A 26,596-nucleotide genomic window follows, 5' to 3' on the forward strand; every position below is an offset into this window, starting at 1 on the left:
AAAGATTTTCAGGTAGAAAATAAATTCAGTTTGTTTGTGATGTTGCAGATTCCCAGTTACCATTTCACATGTCAACATATTACAGTTATTCCTTCCAACCTTCTGTGCACTCACACTTATAGTACTCTTAGAGTGGTCATAGAGGAACAGATTTTACAGTAACACAAAGTGGCCACAAGATGGTGCTGTTCCTCAGGTAGCATCTTTGAGCTTTGAGGCCAATCTTACCTCAAGTATTCCTCTAGTTGTGTTACCAATGTGCACCTTTTGTCAAATCTTTAAGTATTTTTTTATTAAGTCAAATTAAAAAGCACACTCTGGGTTTGAACAAGGACACTTAAAAAATGGATTGATTTCTGAGGCACTGATGAAGGCCATCCATCATTGCTCAACTCAACTTACATTAACCATAACACAAGAAGGACAATTGTATCAGACAATCCCCCTAAAACTGGCCTTTAACATTATACAACATGAAGAACTGCAGATGAACATGCGCACACTGCTCTGAACTGTTCATATCTATGATTCAATCGGCATTCTGAAGTTACAAATTACTTTTTTTGGTTTACCTTTTGAGTACAATCTTTGCAACTTGCTTGCAAGTTTCAGCTCTTATAGAGAGCACGGAAAAAATAATTTTCTTCCATCTGTTACTTTGTTCATTAATAGTTCAAGTTTTTATAACAGTTGTATTTTAAATTGATGCTACTTTGCATCCTTGATTATGAAGTAAAACACAACAAATACCATGATCATAAAATTTAACAAAATCACAGTACATATATTTTGTATTTTAAACTTCTGATTTGGCCATGTAAAAAATTGATTTAAAGTTTTCATGAAACAACTGCAAAGTGTTTTTCACCTGCAATTGAACACACAGAGCATATGAAAATACACCTCACGAACAAGAGGTTAAGGGGGTCAGGGGAGGTCAGTATCTTCAGCCTTTCTCTTCAGAAAGCAAGGGCCTTCCTTCCGCGTTTGAAGACTGGTGCGAGCCTACTAACCATAGTCAAGTGCGACATCTACTGGACATAAAAGTCACATTTGACATTTTATGTGCCGATGACCTTTGGATTAATAAAACGTCATCGTCCTATCTGCACATCGCGTACGTGTTTTAAAGCAAATTGCAAACCATTGAATAAAAAGACAAACACAAACTGGTTTCATAGATGAGAGACACAATTACGGCACATAGCTTGTTTCCAGTTATCCGTGAACTCCATGCACACATCTCTTGCATACAATAACCCTCACACAACCGTCGTAAACATTTGGCATTGATACCAAACTGTCAAAGGCGAGCTTCCGGTATAATTTCAAACTAAAACGCTGTGTTCGAAAGTTATAACAATGCGAGGAAAACTTACTTTGAAAGGGGTTTGAGTTCAAACGCGTTGGCCTCTGACGTTGAGACACACATTTTAGATAATACAAGAACATCTTTCATCCTGTCTGGGAAGGATCCCAGGATTTGCTAATGGGCTAGCTATAAAAAAAAAAAACATTTAAAAAAAACAAACTGTATGCCTTCTGTGCTTGAAAATAAGAATTACATTTCTTCCATATTTTCAAGATTTTGCACTGAAATTTGTTGTTAAATTTATAAGCTCCCAAATTCACTTTTCCCATTGGTATCTTCGAATTTAGGCAATGGGCATAAACAATGGTCAGGCGTAAGTCTTATTGTGAAGGTCAGATAAATCAAGACGCCGGAAACTCAGGTGCTACACCTGGGCAAAATACTTTCTCTTGGACTCGTTTCTCTACCCCGCAGGCACACCCCTTGCGTTACCTGCGCTTCAACTCCATTATTTTTGTATTAGCCAAAACCTGTCCGAACTTGCTCGAGGAAAAAGAACAACCCATTAGCTGCTCGAGTTCCTAAATCGGGAACGACGACTGTTAGTTTATTCCTGCACCTGCGAGCAAGTCCTGCGAAGACAAAGTGAAAGTAAATGTTCGACGGCGGCTGTGTAGCATACCTGTGACTTTTCTACTTCTCTAAAATGTCTCGTTACTATTTCCTGGTCTATTTCATCTTTACCTCCTGCCCAGGTGAGTTTGTCTGCAGATTACGTCGGTGCTAATGTTTTAAGCTTTGCACTTCTATGTGCACATGGAAACTGCAGGTTGTCGCAGGCCTGATAGCGTGCAGATTTAATCATTTACCCAAAGTTGAGTTCAATAGTTCATATAAGGTAGGATACATTTTATGTCCCTGGTCATTTAGTATGAACAGTTTTTCAAAAACAGGCTTATGATAAGCGTATTGTGTAGTTATTAGATACGTCATTATTATTAGACTTATTCATATGAACATAGCATTACTTTTGAATATGAACAAAAAATCAAGAAATACACCCGATGATGTTAGCCTGTTTATGTCTGCTTTTATTTGTTTTAACTAGGTAAACAAATGTTTAACAGATGCTTTACACCTGTAATTACACCTGCACGGTCTAGTATAACAACCGCAGTTACAACTCTCTACTTAGCCAATTTGTTTGTTGTTCATACTTTGGCAATAGTAGAGCGTTCCAGCACAGTGTTTGCAAAGATTTGACACATATTTAACATTATAAGATTCATGTGTATAGAATTTTAAACCAGAGTTATTTGCATGGGATTGTATTAGACTGTACAGGTGTAGCAGAATCCAGGTGTATATTACTGAGGTCTTGAGTTGTTATTATAATTTTCAATGTTAAAAATGTACTTTATTCTTCCATACATAGGCTAATGCATTTATCTGTACCTATCTATCCTTTGTGTCCAGTTGCAGGACAGTCTCCAAAATATGTCCTCAAGGGGACGGGGCACCTCTTGAGGCCGGACATCTCCGGGCAACCAAATTCAATTCTGTGGAAACATAATGGAAACAAAGTGGTGGAGTTTGATGGCAGCGAGCAGCATGTGTACAGCCCGTTTGAAGACAGGGTCACTCTGGGTTGGGTCACTGCAGAGCTTGAAATCACTGGCCTCAGATTTGAAGACAGCGGCGTCTATGAATATGAACTAGACATAAACAACAATTTACATAGTTCAGAATTTAAATTGGAGGTCATAGGTAAGTCTTTTACGAACAAAATGAAACAATTAATCCATTAGCATTGGTACCTGCCTTTAATAAGTGGAAATAGATTTAAGCAATATCACACTCTAAGTTGTGCTGTTGTTCTGAATATCAGCACGCCTGTGATTATACTTCGCTCTCTGTCTACAGACTTGTGCCTACGACCAGATCACAGCCGTGCTGATGTTCAGTACAACAGCACAACGTAGAGTGTGATGTTGCTTTTATTCAGTTCTACAAAAGATGATTCGTTTTTGGTTATTTAATCATTAATTTGGCTCCACCAACACAACTATGTCACAACCATTTTCCCGCACTCTGCTCCTCTGTGTGTGTCTACAAGCTTCAGATACTTCCGCAGTTGCTTTGGCGGCTTTTGAGAGTCAGAGGTACTCGCTTGATTAATCTAGACAAAGATTGTCTGCTGCAATGCCAACACTATTCAGAACACCTGGCTGAGGCGGAGTGATACTCATAGTAAAAAGTCACAGTGCTATTGTTCTCTATATCAGCACTCATGGAATGACTCTTGTCCGATCAGATTACTTGAGCGATAACTGCATAAGTTTCGTTATAACAACTCTATGCCATGTAAAAACAAACAAGATTCCTCAGACTGACTCACTGCCAGTAGGAAAAAAGATCTCTATAAACTTTTGTGTTTTATTTTTCTTATCTTTTATCACAGTGACATTTTGAATGTATTTTCTAAAACTGATAAACAGAAAATTGCAAATGACTGTTGCACCTGTGGGTTGTGAGCCACTATAATAGACATCAAGAGCATGATTATCTTTTGATACGTAACCTATAAATGATATTTTATAGGTGGTTTATTGACATTGCTTTTTATGATGGCCTTGGTATAAGTTAACAGTCGGTGCCCTGCTTACTTTGTACAGTATTAGTCATAAAAGTATCTGAAGATAATCAATGTTTAGTAGGAGTACTAAGTAGGATGTACTGTGACTTTCTTTTATTACAGTACAAAGTCAGAGTTATAGACATCAATGTCATATCATATGCAGCTTGTCAGTGTCAGTCTCCTTTAACTATGACAGCATTCTATCCTCTAAGTGTTTTAGTCACTGCTTAATCACTCGTATACCATTATGTAATACATCAGTCCAAATAGTTTGTTACTTAAACTTATAACATTATATAATTATTTACTAAAATATGTATTAATTTACATGTTCATTTATTTATGTATTCATTAAGACAAGGTTGCCATGCCGACCATATCCTGTGAGACGAATGAAGGCAGCAGCTCCGACGTCTCTGGAATCCAGGCGACGCTGCTGTGCTCTGCAGAGCCCAGACCGCCTCAGTCCTCACTGAAGTTTGAGTGGAGATCACAGGGAAAACTACACTCAGGACAAAAGTTAACAATATCACTGGGAGATAAACACGATGAGGAAGTGTACAGCTGTTCAGTGAGCAACCCTCTGAGCAGTGTAACAGCTACATTCACGGCAAAGCAATGCTACCCTGGTACGACTTTACATAGACACTATATGTTCTTTTAAAGCACATGCACTTTCAGAAAATACTAAGCTTAATGTAAGGTTAAGTCTTTGTCTCAAGAGTGAGAACGTGACTTTATATTGAAAATCTAGACAAAATGTCCTGTGTTACAGAACTATATGGAGTTGTTGTTTTGCATGTAATATAATTAGAAATGTCTCTAACTTCTGTGTTTCTGTGCAGACAAAAGTTCATCTGTAGCTCTGATTGTCGGTTTGGTCATCACGGGTTTAGTAATTTGTCTACTGGTTTTGGGCATAGTGTGCTGCAAACGAAAACAAAAAGGTACAGTAAAAATAAAAACTCTAATCCAAATTGAAGTGAAAAATAATGTAATTCACTAAGGAGTCCCAGCTGATATTCATAGTATAGATTGACAGATGTCCATGTATTCTCAAAGCTATGTGTAACTCAGTATCTGAGGTTTTCAGTGGGGCAGAAGAAGAGGTTCCTCCATGATTACAGACAGAATATGTCTTCAAAGCTTTTTATGTTCAGTATTATTAAACAAGCAGCTGTTATTATTGACTCTAATGTTCACAATTTAAAAAAACATGCTTTATTTTTTTCCTCTTTCTCTCCTCACTCTTATTTTCAGCATGTTTTGCAAAAGGAGATGAGGAAAAACAGTCATCAACCAGAGGTACGATACATTTTCAGTCTTTTATCAAATATTTTGTTGACAATTTTTAGGAATGAATTGATTGACTTGATAAAGATCTTGAACCAGAGTATTGCTGCTCAGAATAATAACATGTCTTTCAATAGGCTGATCATGTCAAACACTAGTTTCAGACCTACTCAGATGAAAGAACAAAGTGGAGTGGAAATTGTAGAGAAATCGGACATTTTGAGAGTTTTATGGATTGTTGTTTTCATTATAAAGAAGTCACTGACAAGTAAAGAAAGCGTCCAAGACTGACATTGAACACAGTTTATTAAAAACTGACCTTTTATGTTCTGGACCGCTGAGCTCTCCTGAGTCTTTTTTTCTTTCTCTCTTGTAATTCCTATAATTATACGGAAAATGTATGTTTAGACACTGAGCAAGTTTCGTCACCAGATGTGTTCGTGCATTTTCACTTTGTTAGTTGTTGTGCTAAAAATGCAGCGTGTAGCAGCTTTATCAGACTGGTGTGAAGTGCTCATTGTGTACAGGGGGCGTTGCAGCAGAGAGCTACGGCTACAATCCTTTCAATTACAAATAGATAAATAACATAATAATATAGCATGTTTTTGATTTTTAACGATATGCATAATTGCCTGGGTCAGAGCTGGTTAAGTGACTTTGATACAAAACAGATGGATGAGGGACTGAACCACGCAGCATCCACTGCTAAGTCTCAATCCACAGCTGCCATGTGATAAAGTTGGTCCATTGCTCCTGAGTGAGCTGCAATGTGTGCAATTAAACTATATTTTGTGTTTCAAATCTGTTTCAGGGTCAGCTCAGGGTGATGAAGACCAGCCTCTGATTGAAGCACACACACACAGCCCTAATGACCCTGCTAACAAGAAACAAGAAAACAGTGATTCAGGCTACGACACTGGAAAAGGTAAACACTGCGTGAACTTTGTGCTTTTATTTTTACTTAGGGATCATTTTGTATAAAGTACAGAATGCAGGGATAAGACTGAGATCATTTCAGGGACTTGCACGTGTCAGAAAATAATATTTATTGATTTATGTGTTGTTTTTTTTTCTCTCCCAGCAGCTAATGTGGATGAGACGCCACAAGAAGGTAACATATAAACAAATGTTATTAATTGTATCTTAAACTCAAGTGCTACGACTAAGTTTGCTGGTTGTGACTGTTCACTCTTATCAGGGCATGTCAAAGAGAAGGTAGAAAAGATAAACCAAAAGGAAAACGAAGATGGACAGACTCCGATCAAAAGAGGACCAGGTAATCATTATTAGTTGTCAAAATTGATTGTTAGCCAACAGCTGCAGCTAATGCTTATTTTTAGTTAATGTTTAGTTTTTATTTAAAGTTATTGTTGATAAATTTTCTATCAATCAGCAAATTCTTTATCAGTGTATTGTTTTAGTATTACACTTTATTAGAATCACACATCGTTCTTAACTGGATCTGAGTCCTATCTTAACATAGACAAACATGATGCAGGTGCACCAGAGATCAAAGGACCTGCAGAGAAAGACGTCCGACTGTCAGACACTAAGAAGGAGTTTACATCAGACCCAGCTGGTGTTTCGGACGGATTTACTGAGGACAAACAGTCTGATGAGGAATCTGTGAACGCACAGCCTGATCAGGAATCTTCCACTGAACAGACAGGTTTGGAAAATAAATTATCTGAACTCGATGCAGAATAATCACAGGGATAAACAAACACTCAGGCAAATTGAAAAACAGGAATAGGACACAGGTGACATTTTACTGTAAGTCCCCCTCGTAGCATTTACAAGCAATAAACAAACAGCTGATATATGGATAGAATATATTAGCGTTACATCATAGTGTTTACATCATAAAAGTTACATTACAGAATTCACAGTTCAGTTCATTTGAATTTTGTTGAATATAGTTTGTTATTACATTATTTATAATCAAGTTACTTTTTAAGTGGGATTACTTTGAAATATTATTATTATTATTTCTAATCTCAAAATAGTCCAATTATTGTTGTTTTGGAAAATGTTTTGGTGTTGACCTTCAGGGCCACCATATTGTTCCAGACTGAAATATTTTGGATGGATTCTAATGAATGTGGTTCAGACAGTCGTGTTCCTCTCGGGATGAATTGTAGTAACTTTTATTGTGTGACTTTTCAGGGGTGGATAAGAAGACGGCTCAGGGTGAGAAAAACAAACTTCCTGAGGGAGAATCCACGACTCCCTCTCCTCCGGCTAACATGAGCCTTAATGACCCTGATAGCAATCACACAGAAGACAAGGATTCAGACTTGGGCGCTGGAAAAGGTAAAAGCTGCTTGAGTTATCACTTTTTACAGTTGCTAAGTGTTTGTTTGCTACAACTGTTCAAAAATGTGGGTTAAAAAACAAATCTAAGAAAATATAAATAAATATAATATCACAAAATGTATATTTTTTATGACATTCATCCTTCTGCTGTCAGTATGTACAAAACAGTCATTTTATGGCTCAGTGAAATGATGGAGCCCTGACAAGATTAAGAAACAAACTTTGTACTGAAACAATTTAATATAATATTAACATTACTAAAACATCTTTTACCATATGGATATATTTCATATTCTCACTTTGCCTTTTAGGGCTCATGACTTGTGTGCTTTTATTTTTATTTTAGGGATCATTTTGTATAAAGTACAGAATGCAGGGGTAAAATTCAGGCAATTACATGTGTCATAATATTTAATTTATTAAAAGTTTTTTTTCTCCCAGCAGCTGATGAGGATGAGACGCTACAAAAAGGTAACACCAAAACAAATGTTATTTATTGTATCTTAAACTCAGGTGCTCACTCTTATCAGGGTTTGTCAAAAAGGAGGTAGAAAAGTTAAAGCAAAAACCAAACAATTGTGGACAGCTTATTGATGAAGTGTTTCAGCCATATATGCAGCACAACACCATCGAGAGAACGGGTGTCTCCTTTATTTTCCGCAGGCCGTCTGCTGTTCTCGGGGAAAAAAATGGTCCATAAAAATGTTCTGTGGATAATTTATTTACACAAAAACAGTGTAACAGTAGTATAACAAAATTCATATTTAATCTAATCATGTCTGTCTTCCTTCTGCTAATATTTACTAAACACTGTCATTTAATGCTTTTATTTTTATTTTGGGGGTCATTTATATGAAGGACAGAATGCGAAGGATAAAACTGAGATCATTTCAGGGAATAGCATGTATCATGAAATTTAATTTATTGATTTTTTTTCTCCTAGCAGCTTATGTGGATGGGACACCCGGAAAAGGTAACATATAAACAAATGTTATTAATTGTATCTTAAACTCAGGTGCTACAAATTAAGTTGCTGGTTGTGTCTGTTCACTCTTATCAGGGTTTGTCAATAAGGAGGTAGAAAAGTTCAACCAAAAACCCAACATTGGTGGACAGACTCCGATCAAAAGAGGACCAGGTACGTTTTGTTAGTTTAAGAATTAATATTTTGCAGCTGCTGCTTGTGCTTAGTTTCTTGATCCTAATCACAGAAGCAACATATCATCACATTAAAGAACCAGAGAAGAAAGACAATATTTGTTGTTTTTCCTAAAAGGTGACTTTAAATAATTATTTATCAATAAAATTAATGTTAATTCATTTTCTGTCAATCAGCTTATTCCCTAATCAATGTGGTACTCTTTATTAACATCACAGATTGCTCTTAACTTGATTGTTTGACTCCCCGTTACTAAGACTGCTTCTGTTTGCAGGCGGGTATGTGGGAACTCTTCCTTCCTCTCCGTGTGATAAGTCACCTCCTCCACAGGAGCAGAGTCATCATCTTAACATCCACAAACGTGATGCAGCTGCAGAGCAGCAAGAAGAACGTGTAACGAAAAAGGTCTCACAGTCTGAGCCCCCAGACCCTGAGGAGGAAAATAAGTCAGACCCAGCTGGTGAGTTTGGCAAATGTACTGAGGACGCGCAGCCTGAGCAGGAATCAGCCAGGTTTGGAAAATACACTCTCTGAGCTCGATGCAGAATAATCACAGGAGGAAAACACTCAGTAAAATCTTACATTCATTCACTTACATGTATATAAATTGAATTTGCGTGAGTATTCCCTCCATCTTACAGCATGTCTGTAGCTTGTTCCTTTTTCAGTAATGTTGTTTAACCCCTAAATTTGACTTTCCCTCATTCATTATGTTCATCATTTTCTTTTGAAGTTTAAAAATGGAGGATATCTTATTGAAATAACTGGGAAACTTGTTCTGATAACTATGGATCAGGTATTAAATTGTCAAAATATAGCTTATTGATGAAGTGTTTCAGCCATATATGCAGCACAACACCATCGAGAGAACAGGTGTCTCTATATTTTCTGCAGGCCGTCTGCTGTTCTCGGGGAAAAAACATAGTCCATAAAAATGTTCTGTGGATAATTTATTTACACATAACAGTGTAACAGTAGTTTAACAGAATTCATATTTAATCTAATCATGTCTGTCTTCCTTCTGCTAATATTTACTAAACACTATGTCATTGAATGCTTCAGTGAAACACTCTGACACAATAGCAAAAGCAAAATGAGTACTTAAAGAATTTAAATAAATATTAACTTTAAAACATGTTTTAAGAAATGAATATATATATATGCTCACTTTGCCTTTTAGGGCTTTTATATCCATGACCTGTGTGCTTTTATTTTTATTATGGGGTCATTTATATGAAGGACAGAATGCGAAGGATAAAACTGAGATCATTTCAGGGAATTGCATGTATCATGAAATTTAATTTATCGATTTTTTTTGTCTCCTAACAGCTGATGAAGATGGGACACCAAAAGAAGGTAACACCAAAACAAATTAGTATAATAAGTTATTAATTGTATCTTAAACTCAGGTGCTACAAATGAAGTTGCTGGTTGTGACTGTTCACTCTTATCAGGGTTTGTCAAAGAGAAGGTAGATGAGATACACCAAAGGGAAATCAAAGATGGACAGACTCCGATCAAAAGATCAGGTAACTTTTGTTGGTGTAAAACTTGATAATTTGCCTACAGCTGCAGCTTGTGCTTAATTTCATGATAATAATCTCAAAATCAACAAATCCTCACTTTTAAGAACCAGAGAAATATTTGTAGTTTCTGCTAAAAGTTGACTTTAAAAAATGACTCAATCAATAAAATTCATTTTGATTCATTTTCTGTCAATCAGTTTATTCCTGAATCAATGTATTTTTTTTTGTATTAAGTATTTGTTTTCTTTCATTTATTTTTATCTGTTTCAGGTTTATTCAGTAGAATGTGGAACTTTGTGACAACTCCTCCTTCCTCTCCAAATTGTGAGTCACCTTCTTTGACAGGATGCAACTCATCATCTTAAAATCTCAACAGATTTTTGCATTTCACTACTTTGAGAAGATTATTTACCTATTACGGCTACCAGTCACCCAGTCTGTAAGCAGTCACTGCTTAGCCTTTGAGCTTCTGGATTGACTTAAAGATTTGACTGATTATTCCCTCCAGCTTAATCTTGCAGCATTTCTATACTTACTTCCTGTACTTTGTATTTCTTGTTATTTAATGATCATTCATTATATTAATTACTTTCTATTTAAGTTTAGAAATGTACAGTATCTCATTCAGGTGACTTTGAATCTTGTTTGTAAAACATTTGATAAAATACTTGAATAATAGTGATTATTGGCAATACAAAAATGTTGTACCTATTCAGTAGTTGTGCTTGATGAGCTGTTTTGTAGTGTTTAATATGCAGCGCAGCACCATCAACAGAACAGACGTCTCTACTATTATTTCTGAGAGCTGTGTGTCGTTCTCAGCAGAAATATACAGTGAAAATGTTTCCTTTTTACATCATAACTATAATATTACACCTTTGACACTTTAATTCAATTGAGTTTTATTGAATATAATCTGAATTATATTTTTATAATCAGGTTACTTTTTAAATCAGATAACTCATCATCACATGACTTTAAAATTACAGTCAGATGTTGTTTTGACCCTCATGGGCCACCATGAAAGAAAGGGAAAGAGATATCGGTTTGAATTAAAAGATTTTGGATGAATTGTGATGAAATGTAGTTCAGCCCGGCATGCTCCTTTCAGGATGAATTGTGATAACTTTGGTGATCGTCTGACTTTTCAGGGGTGGATCAGAAGACAGATCAGGACGAGGGAAACAGCCATCCTGTCGAAGCATCCACACCTCCCTCTACTCCAACACATGACGGTACTGTGCCAGGTCATTCATTATATGAGCCCTAATGAGTGTTTTTCTAGCACTTGATCCACAACATGAGAGGCCACCAAAAGGTCACATTAATACATGTTTTTATTATAACATACACACAACATTATTGTTGATAGATCTATCAATCAGCTGGTTATTTAATAGTTTCAGTACTGCTCTTTATCAACATCACAGATTGCTCTTAACTGCATCGTTTGACTCCCAGTTACAAAGACAGCTTCTGTATGGTTTAAAAACATAAAGAATTCATGTTTTTTAATTTCTTTTTTTCTGTTTCCGGTTCAGAAAGTATCACAGGCGAGCATAAGGGAGCTGCATCTCCTCCTAACATCTCAGCTGTTCAAATTTCTGCTACATGGTTTTACTTAAAAACAATCATGACAGACTAGAAATGTATAGAAATGAAAGGTTATGTTTGTTACACTTCACTTTAATACTCAGGTAATGGCTTCTTAGCTTTACTAACAACCTCCATGGAGTAAGACTGATTGATTTTTAACCAAGACGGCCTTTTGAACAATTTAATCCTTCTGCAATTCCTGAGCAGACAGGTGCACTTTTTAACTGTTTTTATTCTTTCTACTGTGTTTCAGACCCAGAGAAGAAGCCAGATGAGGTTAAGGAAGCACCACCTGCTCCAGCCGGTCCTGAAACCTCTCCTCCTGCTCATCCAAGTTCACCTCAGACAAAAAGCAGTTCAGGTATTGACCCAAACGACATTACAGGTGAAACTGTGGGAGAAACTGATTTATCGGGCATTCAACAGGAAATAAGAGGAACAGGTGAGTCTTCAGCGATTTCAGTTTTGTGCTCTTGAACGCCACCCACTGGCGGTAATTGGTAATTATGGGAGCACACTTCCCAATTTAACCAGGCGTCCATGGTTGGCTCCCTTCACCGTTGTAACTCTTGATTTCCTCGCTGATGGTCGCTTTCCTTTTTAGACTGTTTGCCTTCATCTGAGCGTCCAATGTGTTTGTTTTTCTTTGGATTTTCACTTATTTCTGAAGTTGTATCTGTAGTCATCGATCTTTTCTTTGTTTGTTCAGCCATAGTAGATTACTGTTTACTCGCAACACTTAGAGAAACCTTAAAGTGCACCCGCTTAGCTCCGCCTACCCTCTCTGGCAGACCAACCGCTGCTGGGTGATGGAAAACGTCACTAACTGGGTGCAAGCTTGTGATTTTTTTGCGTGAAATCGCACCCGACACCCAGTCCATAATAATACTATATACTGCAAATGCAAAGCCTTTTCATCAGTGGGCTTAGCCTTTGAGCTTTTGTATTGACTTAAAGATTTTACTGATTACTCCCTTCATTTTAATCTTACAGCATTTGTATAATTACTTCCTGTACTTTGTATTTCTTGTTATTTAATGATAATCATGTTTAACCCTTTTTATGATTCATTATGTTCATTATTTTCTATTTAAGTTTAGAAATGTACAGTATCTCATTCAGGTGACTTTGAATCTTGTTTGGAAAACATTTGATAAACTACTTGAATAATAGTGATTATTGGCAATACTAAAATGTTGTACCTATTCAGTAGTTGTGCTTGATGAGCTGTTTTGTAGTGTTTAATATGCAGCGCAGCACCATCAACAGAACAGACGTCTCTACTATTATTTCTGAGAGCTGTGTGTCGTTCAAAAATATACAGTGAAATGTTTTTACATCATAACTATAATATTACACCTTTGACACTTTAATTCAATTGAATTTTATTGAATATATATCTATATATTTATATCTGTAATTATATTTTTATAATCAGGTTACTTTTTAAATCAGATAACTCATCATCACATGACTTTAAAATCACAGTCAGATGTTGTTTTGACCTTTTGGATGAATTGTGATGAAATGTAGTTCAGCCCGGCATGCTCCTTTCAGGATGACTTGTGATAACTTTGGTGATCGTCTGACTTTTCAGGGGTGGATCAGAAGACAGATCAGGACGAGGGAAACAGGCATCCTGTCGCAGCATCCACACCTCCCTCTACTCCAACACAGGAAGGTACTGTGCCAGGTAATTCATTATATGAGCCCTAATGAGTGTTTTTCTAGCACTTGATCCACAACATGAGAGGCCACCAAAAGGTCACATTAATACATGTTTTTATTATAACATTCACATAACATTATTGTTGATAGATCAATAAATCAGCTGGTTATTTAATAGTTTCAGTACTGCTCTTTATCAACATCACAGATTGCTCTTAACTGCATCGTTTGACTCCCAGTTACAAAGACAGCTTCTGTTTGGTTTAAAATCTTAAAGAATTCATGTTTTTGAATTTCTTTTTTTCTGTTTCGGGTTCAGAAAGTATCACAGGCGAGCATAAGGGAGCTACATCTCCTCCTAACATCTCAGCTGTTCAAATTTCTGCTACATGGTTTTACTTAAAAACAATCATGACAGACTAGAAATGTATAGAAATGAAAGGTTATGTTTGTTACACTTCACTTTAATACTCAGGTAATGGCTTCTTAGCTTTACTAACAACCACCATGGAGTAAGACTGATTGATTTTTAACCAAGACGGCCTTTTGAACAATTTAATCCTTCTGCAAACCCTGAGCAGACAGGTGCACTTTTTAACTGTTTTTTTTCTTTCTACTGTCTGTTTCAGACCCAGAGAAGAAGCCAGGTGAGAGTAAGAAAGTATCACCTGCTCCAGCCGGTCCTGAAACCTCTCCTCCTGCTCATCCAAGTTCACCTCAGACAAAAAGCAGTTCAGGTATTGACCCAAATGACATTACAGGTGAAACTGGGGGAGAAACTGATTTATCGGGCATTCAACAGGAAATAAAAGGAACAGGTGAGTCTTCAGCGATTTCAGTTTTGTGCTCTTGAACGCCACCCACTGGCGGTAATTGGTAATTATGGGAGCACACTTCCCAATTTAACCAGGCTTCCATGGTTGGCTCCCTTCACCGTTGTAACTCTTGATTTCCTCGCTGATGGTCGCTTTCCTTTTTAGACTGTTTGCTTCATCTGAGCGTCGAATGTGTTTGTTTTTCTTTGGATTGTCACTTATTTCTGAAGTTGTATCTGTAGTCATCGATCTTTTCTTTGTTTGTTCAGCCATAGTAGATTACTGTTTACTCGCAACACTTAGAGAAACCTTAAAGTGCACCCGCTTAGCTCCGCCTACCCTCTCTGGCAGACCAACCGCTGCTGGGTGATGGAAAACGTCACTAACTGGGTGCAAGCTTGTGATTTTTTTGCGTGAAATCGCACCCGACACCCAGTCCATAATAATACTATATACTGCAAATGCAAAGCCTTTTCATCAGTGGGCTTAGCCTTTGAGCTTTTGTATTGACTTAAAGATTTTACTGATTACTCCCTCCATTTTAATCTTACAGCATTTGTATAATTACTTCCTGTACTTTGTATTTCTTGTTATTTAATGATAATCATGTTTAACCCTTTTTATGATTCATTATGATCATTATTTTCTATTTACGTTTAGAAATGTACAGTATCTCATTCAGGTGACTTTGAATCTTGTTTGGAAACATTTGATAAACTACTTGAATAATAGTGATTATTGGCAAAACAAAAATGTTGTACCTATTCAGTAGTTGTGCTTGATGAGCTGTTTTGTAGTGTTTAATATGCAGCGCAGCAACATCAACAGAACAGACGTCTCTACTATTATTTCTGAGAGCTGTGTGTCGTTCAAACATATACAGTGAAAATGTTTTTACATCATAACTATAATATTACACCTTTGACACTTTAATTCAACTGAGTTTTATTGAATATAATCTGAATTATATTTTTATAATCAGGTTACTTTTTAAATCAGATAACTTATCATCACATGACTTTAAAATCACAGTCAGATGTTGTTTTGACCTTTTGGATGAATTGTGATGAAATGTAGTTCAGCCCGGCATGCTCCTTTCAGGATGACTTGTGATAACTTTGGTGATCGTCTGACTTTTCAGGGGTGGATCCTGTCGCAGCATCCACACCTCCCTCTACTCCAACACATGATGGTACTGTGCCAGGTAATTCAATATATGAGCCCTAATGAGTGTTTTTCTAGCACTTGATCCACAACATGAGAGGCCACCAAAAGGTCACATTAATACATGTTTTATTATAACATACACATAACATTATTGTTGATAGATCTATAAATCAGCTGGTTATTTAATAGTTTCAGTACTGCTCTTTATCAACATCACAGATTGTTCTTAACTGGATAGTTTGACTCCCAGTTACAAAGACAGCTTCTGTATGGTTTAAAAACTTAAAGAATTCATGTTTTTTAATTTCTTTTTTTCTGTTTCAGGTTCAGAAAGTATCACAGGCGAGCATAAGGGAGCTGCATCTCATCCTTCCTCTCCATGTGCTGCGTCACCTGCTCCACAGGGACATGCCAACATGAAGGACAGTAATGCAGAGCCAGGCAAGCCTGAAGATCCTCCAAAGGAAACGGTCCCACAGTCTGAGTCCTCAAACTCTGAGGAGGGACATAAACCAGCATGTGTGTCAGATGGATCTGATGAAGATGGACATGGATCTGCTCCTGAAGAGTCAGGTCTGTAAACTACACTAACTGAGCTTGATGCAGGATAGTCTTAAAAACACATTTAGGCAAAAACAAAAGCAGCTGCATTTATAAGCAGTATGAAAATAAATACATTGTTTATTACACATTGTATGTACTACATATATTTTAGAAATGTTTTGCTGAATATTTTTAAGTCACTGTCCTGCATGATGGCTGTAATGTGGCAGTGTGTAACTTTGAGTTTCAGGTTTGACAGCTTCCTCATCCATTTTTTCCTGCTGTGTTCAAAGTGTTTCCTACCTCATGTCATCCTGACTACATCACTCCAACTATTTATTCTGGGATCATTCAAAACACCATCTCAGCTGTTCAAATTTCTGCTACATGGTTTAACTTCAAAACAATCATGACAGACTAGAAATGTATAGAAATTAATGGTTATGTTTGTTACACTTCACTTTAATACTCAGGTAATGGCTTCTTAGCTTTACTAACAACCACCGTGGAGTAAGACTGATTGATTTTTAACCAAGATGGCCTTTTGTACAATTTAATCCTTCTGCAAATCCTGAGCAGACAGGTGCACTTTTTTAACTGTTTTTATTCTTTCTACTGTCTGTTTCAGAGTCAGGGAAGAAGCCAGATGAGGGTAAGAAAGCATCACCTGCTCCAGCCGGTCCTGATTCCTCTTCTACTGATCAGCTACTTTCCTCTCCTACAAAAAGCCCTCCAGATTTGGACCTCAAGAACACTGATGGTGAACATAAGGAAGAGTCTGGATGAGGATAAAAATGCAGCATCTGCTCCAGCCAGTCCTGAATCCTGTGCTGCTGCTCATCCAAGTTCACCTCTGACAAAAAGCACTCCACATATTGACCCTAAGGACAATGTAAAGGAAACTGTCAAAGAATCTCATTCATCGGGCCCTCGACAGGAAATAAAAGGAACAGGTGACTCTCCTGCACCCAGCGTTCCTGAACAGACAGTGCTTGCAGTTCAGAATCAACACCACAAGAGCAAGAGACCAACTTGCCACAGGTAGCAACACACACAGAAGGAGATGACCAGCCAAAAACGGAACAACTGGTTTCTGCAGCTGAAAATAGACCAGATAGCGGCAGTGATGGTGAAAAAACAGATAAGGAACAAAGTTTAACCAACTCCCAGCAGCCTCAGAGCTCTACACCAACAACACAAGGCACCAGCAACACCAGCAACTTTCAAAGATCCCCAGAAGCTGCACACACAGATTCACATCAAGAAAAAGAGGGCAAAAGTGGACAAGACTCAGGTGAGAGTGAGGAGCAGTCAGACAGCAGACCTGCAGTGGCAAATAAAGGTGATGGTGACACTAATGAAGATAATAAAGAGGTCTAGTTTGGCCAAAAATTACAAAAGCCAAGTGAGGATAAAGAAGGACAACAGGAAGGTGAAGTTGTTGTTTAGGCTTTAATACAAACTTTGCAAACTGAAATGAGAAAGGGAAAAAGATAAGCTCATTAAAAAGATCAGACAGACGTACAGAAAGAGCCTTTGAGAGGAGAATTAGACGAGTGTATTTTACACATTTTAAAATGTCTAACTTTTCAAAAGGGCAGATGTGAGTTGAACACCTACAGCATGTTAAAAGCAGACTGGTGCTCAGTCTTTATTAAGATTCAGAGAGATCATCTTCTTATACGGACTGTGAGAAACAGTCAGTAGTTAAACTCAGAGTACAGAATGAAATAAATTTGTTCAAACCTTTCACTAAGAAAAATACTACTAAGGTACTTTTCCTTTTAACTATCTTTAATGTTATTCATGTGACCTGTCTGACAGATGAAGAAGAAACAGACGTAAACATAACACAGACCCTGCTCAAAACAAGACAAGAAATAACAGCAGGAACATAAAGAATAAAAAAGATCAAGTGTTGCTGTTTTGTATAGTTACATTTTTTTTTGTTATTTAGTATCTACTAATCATTTGTATGTGTGTTATTTTTTTATCTAACAAATGTAAGTTATTTTAGTGTAACCAATTAAGCAACACTAATTTTATGAATGTCATGCTAGGACCTTTGATTGTTTATATACGGGAGCCACTACAGTACAACAGAATGAGTGATGAGAATATTATGTGCTTAGCTGGACATCCAGTGACTTAAAACAACAGATATTTGGCATTTTTAAAAGCTGATTTTCTTTTTTTGCTAATGTTTTGAAGTTGCTTGAGGAGGTCAGGGTAAATTTGTCACTAACTATTGGTGCTTTTCATCCGTAGATGTTTTTGCTATAGTGAATAGCAGTAGTAGTTGTGATGATGAATGTTTTGTAAATGTAATTGCACTGATCATTAAAAGCTAATTTATTTCCAGTTTCTTCCCTCTCTGTTAATGATCAAAGCTCAGACTCTGTTCACTTTTATTCATTGCATTTATTCATTTAACATACATTTTAAAGTTTAGTAAAGGTGCCAAAAAACTTTACTGGATCAACAGATCGACTACTCTCATACTGACACTGCATCAGGGCTATAAGTGAGTAACTGTAAGGACGTTAATGTGTCAGATTTCTGGAGATAATACACACTGATCAGCCATAACATTATGGTCACCAGCCCTGACTCCACTGTCAGTGTGCTGAGGTATTTGGCCCCAAGACGTTAGCAGCAGATCCTTTAAAGCAGGGGTTCCCAACCCCCGGTCCGCGGACCGGTACCAGGCCGCGAAACCCAATAAGTGTCTGTGACATTCCAAACATTCGCGGAGTCAGAACCGTCAAATGGGCTGTGTGAAGTGTGCAACCACACAGGGCCTCGCGCCTCTAAAGACACTTCAAAAGTCGCCCAATTCAGCTGGAAAAACCGCGGACCTGGCAACCCTGGCATCGCATCCCATGAAACTTTGATCAAGAAGCCTGATGCCCCTCTAAATACTGTGTTGTACTACTACAACAGACTCTTAGGGCTGCCTTAAAGGGAAAAAAAATCTGAGATAATGAGATAACAGTTGTAATTTTAGGCTATGGCCTATATGCTATTTGAAGGGGAATATCAGAAGAGCAGACAGCCGTCTCGAGAGGTTCATGTATGTTATGCTTCCATGCGACCAGGTGTATTCAATCAATGTGACCCTGGCTAAAGTGGTATTAAACCTCCTGTGCAATCATTCACAAGTCTAGCTTCATAAGATGGTTTATGGTCCTCATTGTAACGCAGGCAGCTGGCTGCTCTCCTGATATTCCCCTTCATAAAAACAGATAGGCTAACAATAGCCTAAAATTATGACTTTATTCTCGACTCGTAATATTACGATTTTCTCTTATGACTTTTTTCTCATAAAATTATGACATTATTTTCGTAATCTCAGATTTTTTTTTCTTTAACGCGGCCCTCATACTGGCGTGTACAGAAAATACAAGAAAGTCTTTCAGCGCTAATGGGCTAGCTATAGCACCGAAGAAAAACAGCTTATTGACTTTAAGCACATGAAAATAAGTTAACATTTTTACCCATAGTCTTAAGATTTTGGACTGACATGAGTAGTTTAATTCACATCCCATTTATTTTACCCATTGTTAGCCTAGCATGTAGGCTATGGGCATAAACAATGGTCAGGTATCCATCTTATTATTAGTAGTATTATTCACTTACTTACTTCAGTTAGACTGTAGAAAAAGACTTACTTTCACTTTGACGTTTGCCCAGCATCTCTCCCCTCCCCTTCTTAAAGGATCAGGTATTAATACATTTAGATTATTATTATGTTGGACCCTCCATGCCAAATCATCAATTTTTTACTGCTAACTCAAGTAGTTCCACAACTTAACTGAAGCTCATACAGTATATATATGTATATATATGTATACACACACACACACACACACGTATACATAGGCCTATACATATATATACAAATCAAATACTGTCTACTGTTATGCATTACAAGATTCCTTAATTTAAAATGTACTTAAAATAATAATAATAATAATAATAACTTTAATTTTTATAGCGCCTTTCATGGGATTCAAGGTCGCTTTACAAAGAGGAACACAGAAACACTCACAAACAGACTAGACACAGTACATTAAATGACTGGAGTTAAAGGCTGTAGGCTGTGTTGAAAAGATGGGTTTTGAGGAGTTTTTTGAAAGAGTCCAGTGTGGGAGCATTGCGGAGGTCGGGAGGGAGAGCGTTCCAGAGGGTGGGGGCTGCTACACTGAACGCTCTATCCCCGAAGGTCCGCAACCTGGTGTGAGGAATGGAAAGCTGGCCGGAGAAAGATGAACGGAGGGTCCTTGACTGGGTGTAGGGATGGAGGAGGTCAGTGAGGTACTGGGGTGCCAGACCATGGAGGGATTTGTATGTGAGGAGGAGTGTTTTGTAGGTGATGCGGGTCTTGACAGGGAGCCAGTGAAGGTGGATGAGGGTGGGGGTGATGTGCTGCCAGGGTTTGGTGCGGGTAAGAACCCTGGCAGCTGAATTAAGTACAAACTGGAGCCTGTCCAGGGTTTTGTTGGGAACCCCGGACAGGACTCCATTACAATAGTCCAGACGGGAGGTGATGAAGGAGTGAATGAGGGTCTCAGCTGTGGAGTCGGAGAGTGATGAACGGAGGCGGGATATATTTTTGAGGTGGAAGAAGGCGGATTTTGTGACAGATTTGATGTGGGATTGGTAGGAGAGGGTGGAGTCCAGAATGACACCCAGGTTGCGGACTGTTGGGGATGGGCAGATGGAGCAGCCGTCGATGTTGAGACATAGATCTCCAACCTTCCGGAGTAGGGCCAAAATGATGTATGTATTTATCTCCATGTAGATTCAGTGTGAAACCTGTTGAAGATGGTTCCACATGCATTGCCTTGGAATGACACCCGCACAAATACCAAACAAAGATACCCCTTGGCATTGTGTATTGTGCAACAACTCTAACTAGAGAGGCTACAGGTGAGTTTGGCTTACTGTTACCAGAGATTTAAAGGTTAATGTCTGAAGAATGTAGGGAATCAAAATGTTTGCAAGTGCAAGAATCCTCTTTTTAAAATCTTAATGGGAACTTTGTGATTTTATGTGCCATAATGGTAGTTGTTTACTTATAAACTGCATGTCCATAAATCTTGTTCAACACAAATTGACACGAACCAAGTAAAGGACCCAGGCACGACTCAAAAGTTCAACAAAAAAGACTCTTTATTTGAGTAAAAAACATGCCAAAGTATTAACCAAAAATCACAGTATGAAACTGGCATAAAAAGCAAAAGTAACAAAACAAAATCACAGCAAGGCTGGAAAAATCAGTAAAGGAAGACTAACTACAAATCTCAAAGATAAACTGGTCTTTTCCAAAAAAAATCCTAACAAACAACCTGACTGATCTGAAATCTCTTAACATGACAAGATGAACACGCACAGGACAAAGGGAGACACAGACTATATATACACACACCAGGTAATGGGACACAGGTGGAAACAATGAGGGCGGGGACGACAATCACAAAGGCGGGAAACACATCAGGACAGGAAGTGAAGTTTTCTGAAACGAGAGGAGAGACATTACTACAAAATAAAACAGGATGGGAAACACAAAAGACAGGACTGAACTGAAAGGTGTGAACTTAACATAGATGACGAGACATGACACAAATGATGTCGAACGTGCAAAAAAACAAAAACTGTGCTGCAATTGATGTTTAACTGAAATATTCTAGATAAAAGGTTTTAGCTGTTTAAGCTCTTTATTTTGCCACACATACATGCTTTGTCACAACTCATTAAAATGTTTAAACGGCTGTTCATAAAGTATATGAGTATATATTTTTATGCTACACAAGTATACAATTCAAAACACATCATAAAAGGTCCATGGTTGCATGAGGTTGACTCATTAAATTGGTACTTTATATCACTGTAACTTAGACTTACTGTAACTGAATGGATAACACCTGTCAAATGTGACTGTGTATCTTTTCATTTAGTGGCGATACAAACTGATTGCAATTGAAGGAATAGAATTTAATCAATCAACTACTTTAAACAAAGTGGTTTTGTATCAACATCCATTGGGATCTATTTAAATCATAGATATTTAGTTTTCATTGGTTTCACAATATACAAGACATTGCATATTTGTATTATGTGAAGTCATTTTTGCAGCACTACAATGGTTTATAATGTGAGTTATTGTGTATTTTATTCTTTTAAAAAAATTCTAGAAATTGTATAAAAGCACAATGTCCCAAACTGAGTGTTGTAGAGTATCCAGCAGGAGACAAATAATACCTAATGGACATGTGATTTATAGGAGAACTTGGTAAACTGTGGCGATTGTGATGCACTCACTGATATAGTAATCACAGGGCCGGATCAAAGCATAGGCGATATAGGTGGTTGTCTAGGGCGCCACGTTCTGGGGGGTGGCTCAAACTTTTTTAATGAAGCCCCAATGTTAAATTCAAGCCTACTGCCAGAGTGACACCTTCACTCCTAACCTTTCTCTCTGCTCCGCTCGCATTAACCGTCACTCTGCCGCTCTCTCTCTTAGCCTACTTTCTCGACCACTCACTCAGTGGCAGTGCGCACTTCATGACACAAGCTACAAGATAGGAGAGGAGAGGAGAGATGCGTTCAGGTCCAGTTGGAAAAACTCAAACTCGGGGGAGAGGGGAGGGTAAGAGGTGTTCTTTTGTCGAACGCTGTGTTGTTTAATTAGCTCGCCCTACTCGTCTAATCACAGGTGATACAGACAGACACAACGACAGACAACATATAATAGAAATGTTAAATAATAACAGTTCAGGTACACATTTTTACATTTTCAATGATTACTTTGACTGTAAATAAAGAGTGCGTAAAATTGCATCAATATAGAGGTTGTTATAAAAAAGATTCATGTGGAGAATCCCCCAGACCCTCCTACTGGGGTCTAAGGCCTCTCAACGTCCTCATATCCCAACACATTGTAGTAAGCTTAATCGATCTTTATCACAATATCACATCTAATAATCAGGGTGTGATGAACCTTGTGACAGAAGCAGGTAAAATCTGGTCTAAACACAAACGTTTAATCAAAGTCATCAAATAGATGTCTACTGATTTTTCACAGCCCACATTTTGCTGTGTTTTAGCCCAGACGCCACGTATTGATGGCTATTAGCCTTCTATTAGCCGCAAAATTGCTTGCTGGGTCTGTATACCTCATTTTAGCGCAGGCGGCTGGCTGCTGGCTTTATTCTCGTAATCTCAGATTGTTTTTCTTTAACGCACCCCTCATACTCAGACGTAGGCCTCTGACGTTCAGACAAACATTTTAGAAAATACAAGAAAGTCTTTTAGCTGTATGGGCTTTAAAAAAAAATGTTTGGACTGACATGAGTACGTAGTTTAATTTACATCCTAAATTCATTTTATCCAATGTTAGCCTAGCATGTAGGCTCTGGGCATAAACAATGGTCAGGTATCAGTCTTATTGTGAAGGTCTGAAAACCACCTGGACTTTCACTTGGATGTTTGCCTATCATCTTTAACTACAGGACCACACCCCTTGCTTTACGAGTGCTTCTACTTCAAGGAGTTTTGTATTAAGCCTATCCTCACTTGACCTGCACCTGCAATGACAAAGTGAAAGTTAATGTACGGCGGCGGCTGTGTAGCATACCTGTGATTTTTCTGCTTCTCTGAAATGGCTCGTTACTTTTTCCTGGCCTATTTCATCTTTACCTCCTGCCTAGGTGAGTTTGTCTGCAGATTATGAAAATGCTAATGCTTAAAGCTTTGCACTTCTATGTGGACATCAAAAGTACAGATTGTCGCAGGCCTGACAGGGCGTGCAGAGTTAATCATTTACCCAAACTTGAGTCCAATAGTTCATAGATCGTTGGTAAAAACTGTGTCTCTTTACATTATTTAGTATGAACTGTTTTTCTCATTTCTAATAATAAGTTTACAGCTCAATTATAGACTTAAAGGGGACACAGCATTCATTCTGTATATTGCTTACCAAGAAATAAACCTGATGATATTAGCTTATTATGTTTACTTGTATTTATGTATTCAACTTGTACGCTGTAATTGCACATTTGCAACTCTGAAGACTGTATGGCACATTAACACCTTTACTTTTACATTGTAGATATATGTTGTTGTTGTTTAGATTTACTATAGTTGAGGTTATTTATTAGTGTTGGTAGAATTCTTGGATGTATATATTTCTCTTCAGGTTTTACAGTTATTTTACTGTGTTTTTATTCAGATGCTTTATTTTGCTTTGATAATCTGATGCTGTAACACCACAATTTCCCAGTCTGTCTGTCTGATCACACTCTCGATGTTTAAAATGTACTTAATTCTTCTACATTTAATGCTGCATATTTTCATACCTCTCTTTGTGTCTAGTTGCAGGACAGTCTCCAAAATATGCCCTCGAGGGAACGGAGGTACACTTTAGGCCAGACGTCTCTGGACAACCAAATTCAATTCTGTGGAAACATAAAGGAAACAAAGTGGTAGAGTTTGACGACAAGGAGCAGCGTGTGTACAGCCTATTTAAAGACAGGGTCACTCTCAACTGGATCTCTGCTGAACTTGAAATCACTGGACTCAGATTTGAAGACAGTGGAGAATATGAATTGGATATAGACATAAACAAAAATTTATATAGATGGAATTATGAATTGGAGGTCATAGGTAAGTTTTTTGGAAAAGTGTTTTGGACAAACTGGTGTTATACAAAAAATCGATCATGGTGAATTCGATAGCTGGGAGTTGATGGTTTGCCATGATATAAACTCAAAGGATTCCTTAGTAGACGATAGCACTGCCAATAAGACCCAACAAGATCTTCTGGATCTTTTCCATGTTTTATCGTTTAACAACTTGGCATCGCAAAAACAGTGTTTATACACTGATCAACAGAAAGCTTGGATGGGTGACAGTGTGCAGCCACACAGACTGTTGCTTTGTTTATTTACCAAGAGCAACATTATAGCGGAGTGACAAAATGATTCTGCTAACCCGTGGACTGGTGCTTGTCAGAAGTTATTGAAGACATAGAAACAAATGGAGAGAGCCTCTTAACCCAGAAGCTTAATTTACCAGTAATCAATACAAGACATTTGAGACAGTCAGCTGTGAGAAATGGGGGAACTTGCAGTTGTCAGATGTGTAAGATACAGACATACAGAGTCACTGCTGTAATGCTTCTAAAAGGTGCTTCTACCAAATGGGTGGTGGGGTGGAGAGTCTTATTATCGATTCAGTTTACATCACTTTGTAGGGATTTGTTTCACTTTAAGGTGATTTTTTCCACCGATCAACTTCAGACTCACAAGTGACATTTGTATTTGAAGTTGGCAATCAGGAAAACCTTTACTGTAAACAAAGTAGCATTATGAGACATGTTTACCTGCTGTTCTGGTCAGAAAAATCTTCTCACCTGAAATCCTTCAACACCCTCACTTAACACAGTACAGAACTGTTATTTGCATCGTACATTTGTTGAAGGGGCATCTTTGTTCTTTCAATAGTTTCTGTGTCCGAGTGCTACGTAGATTTTATTTGACCTCCATTTTGTGAGCAGCTTGTGAAAGTCCCACAGAGAATTGACACATTGCCCTCCAGCTAATATGAACATATTCAGCCAGGACTTTACTCCCTCACCCAATAGTGTAGTGAGAAGATTAAGATATCAAAAGCAGACTTATCTTTTGATATGTAACCTATAAATTATATTTTATAGTTAGTATATTGGCTTTGCTTTTTATGACTTAGAAATACGAGCCTTATTCACACTGAAACCATAATAAATCTGTCATGTACCATCATGTTTATCTTAGACCAAGAAGTATTGTTACTTAACATTTTCTGATCAGCAATTTATGCCCCGTATTAGGTTTAAGTTTTGAAATTATTTAGGTATCTACTGCTTATGTTTTCATTCAGACAAGGTTGCCATGCCAACCATATCCTGTGAGATGAATGATGCATCTGGAATCCAGGCGACGCTGCTGTGCTCTGCAGAGCCCAGACCACTTCAGTCCCCACTGAAGTTTGAGTGGAGTTCACAGGGAAAACCACACCCAGGACAAAATTACACAATATCCCTGGGAGATAAACACGATGAGGAAGTGTACAGCTGTTCAGTGAGAAACCCTCTGAGCAGTGAAACAGCTACATTCACTGCAAAGGAATGCTACCCTGGTACGACTTTACGTAGACACTATATGTTGTTTACAAGCACATGCACTTTCAGAAATTGCTAAGCTGTTAAGTTAGAGCTTTAATTTTTACAAGGCCTGACAGAAATAAATGTATGAATAGATATCAAAGTTATTAACTAAATGAATATATCCGTTAGTTTTTTCTCAAGAGAGACAGCATGACTTCATATTCACATTCTAGACAAAATGTCCCGTGTTACAGAACTATATGGAGTTGTTTTTGTTTTGCATGTAATATAATTAGAAATGTGTCTAACTTTGACTTCTGTGTTTCTGTGCAGACAAAAGTTCATCTGTAGCTCTGATTGTCGGTTTGGTCATCACAGGTTTAGTAATTATTCTACTGGTTGTGGGCATAGTGTGC

The 26,596-nt window shown here is 37.7% G+C and overlaps 2 protein-coding genes and 1 long non-coding RNA gene across 3 annotated transcripts in view; all 3 read left to right on the top strand.

Annotated features, from left to right (window-relative positions):
• Positions 1–1,772: 1,772 nt before the first annotated feature.
• LOC138592608 (lymphocyte function-associated antigen 3-like) lies at positions 1,773–5,071 on the top strand. Its single transcript, XM_069663442.1, has 5 exons — positions 1,773–2,067; positions 2,789–3,079; positions 4,307–4,579; positions 4,796–4,897; positions 5,028–5,071. The coding sequence occupies exons 1-5, from the start codon at positions 2,019–2,021 to the stop codon at positions 5,069–5,071; spliced, it is 759 nt and encodes a 252-aa protein (XP_069519543.1). The 5' UTR covers positions 1,773–2,018.
• A 986-nt stretch (positions 5,072–6,057) lies between these two features.
• Positions 6,058–6,842, top strand: LOC138592920 (uncharacterized). Its single transcript, XR_011308234.1, has 3 exons — positions 6,058–6,168; positions 6,442–6,519; positions 6,742–6,842. It is a non-coding gene; the product is annotated as an uncharacterized lncRNA (long non-coding RNA).
• Positions 6,843–7,489: 647 nt separating this feature from the next.
• Positions 7,490–26,596, top strand: part of LOC138592609 (uncharacterized) — a 44,459-nt gene continuing 25,352 nt past the window's right edge. The window contains exons 1-7 of the mRNA XM_069663443.1: positions 7,490–7,556; positions 8,620–8,697; positions 8,993–9,178; positions 10,048–10,074; positions 12,094–12,201; positions 13,438–13,533; positions 15,815–16,063. Of these exons, the coding sequence (XP_069519544.1) occupies positions 7,490–7,556; positions 8,620–8,697; positions 8,993–9,178; positions 10,048–10,074; positions 12,094–12,201; positions 13,438–13,533; positions 15,815–16,063 (811 nt within the window). The remainder of the gene's footprint in view (positions 7,557–8,619; positions 8,698–8,992; positions 9,179–10,047; positions 10,075–12,093; positions 12,202–13,437; positions 13,534–15,814; positions 16,064–26,596) is intronic.

The sequence above is a fragment of the Semicossyphus pulcher genome, unplaced genomic scaffold, assembly GCF_022749685.1.
Source record: "Semicossyphus pulcher isolate SPU_LCO1_2020_fin unplaced genomic scaffold, fSemPul1.0.p SCAF_15, whole genome shotgun sequence".
Taxonomy (NCBI): Eukaryota; Metazoa; Chordata; class Actinopteri; order Labriformes; family Labridae; genus Semicossyphus; species Semicossyphus pulcher.

Excerpts from the sequence above, each read along its gene's own strand:
- LOC138592608 (XM_069663442.1), top strand. The coding sequence starts at position 2,019 with ATGTCTCGTTACTATTTCCTGGTCTATTTCATCTTTACCTCCTGCCCA. Across the intron at positions 2,068-2,788 it reads CATCTTTACCTCCTGCCCAG|TTGCAGGACAGTCTCCAAAA; the intron begins GTGAGTTTGTCT and ends CTTTGTGTCCAG. Across the intron at positions 4,580-4,795 it reads GGCAAAGCAATGCTACCCTG|ACAAAAGTTCATCTGTAGCT; the intron begins GTACGACTTTAC and ends GTTTCTGTGCAG.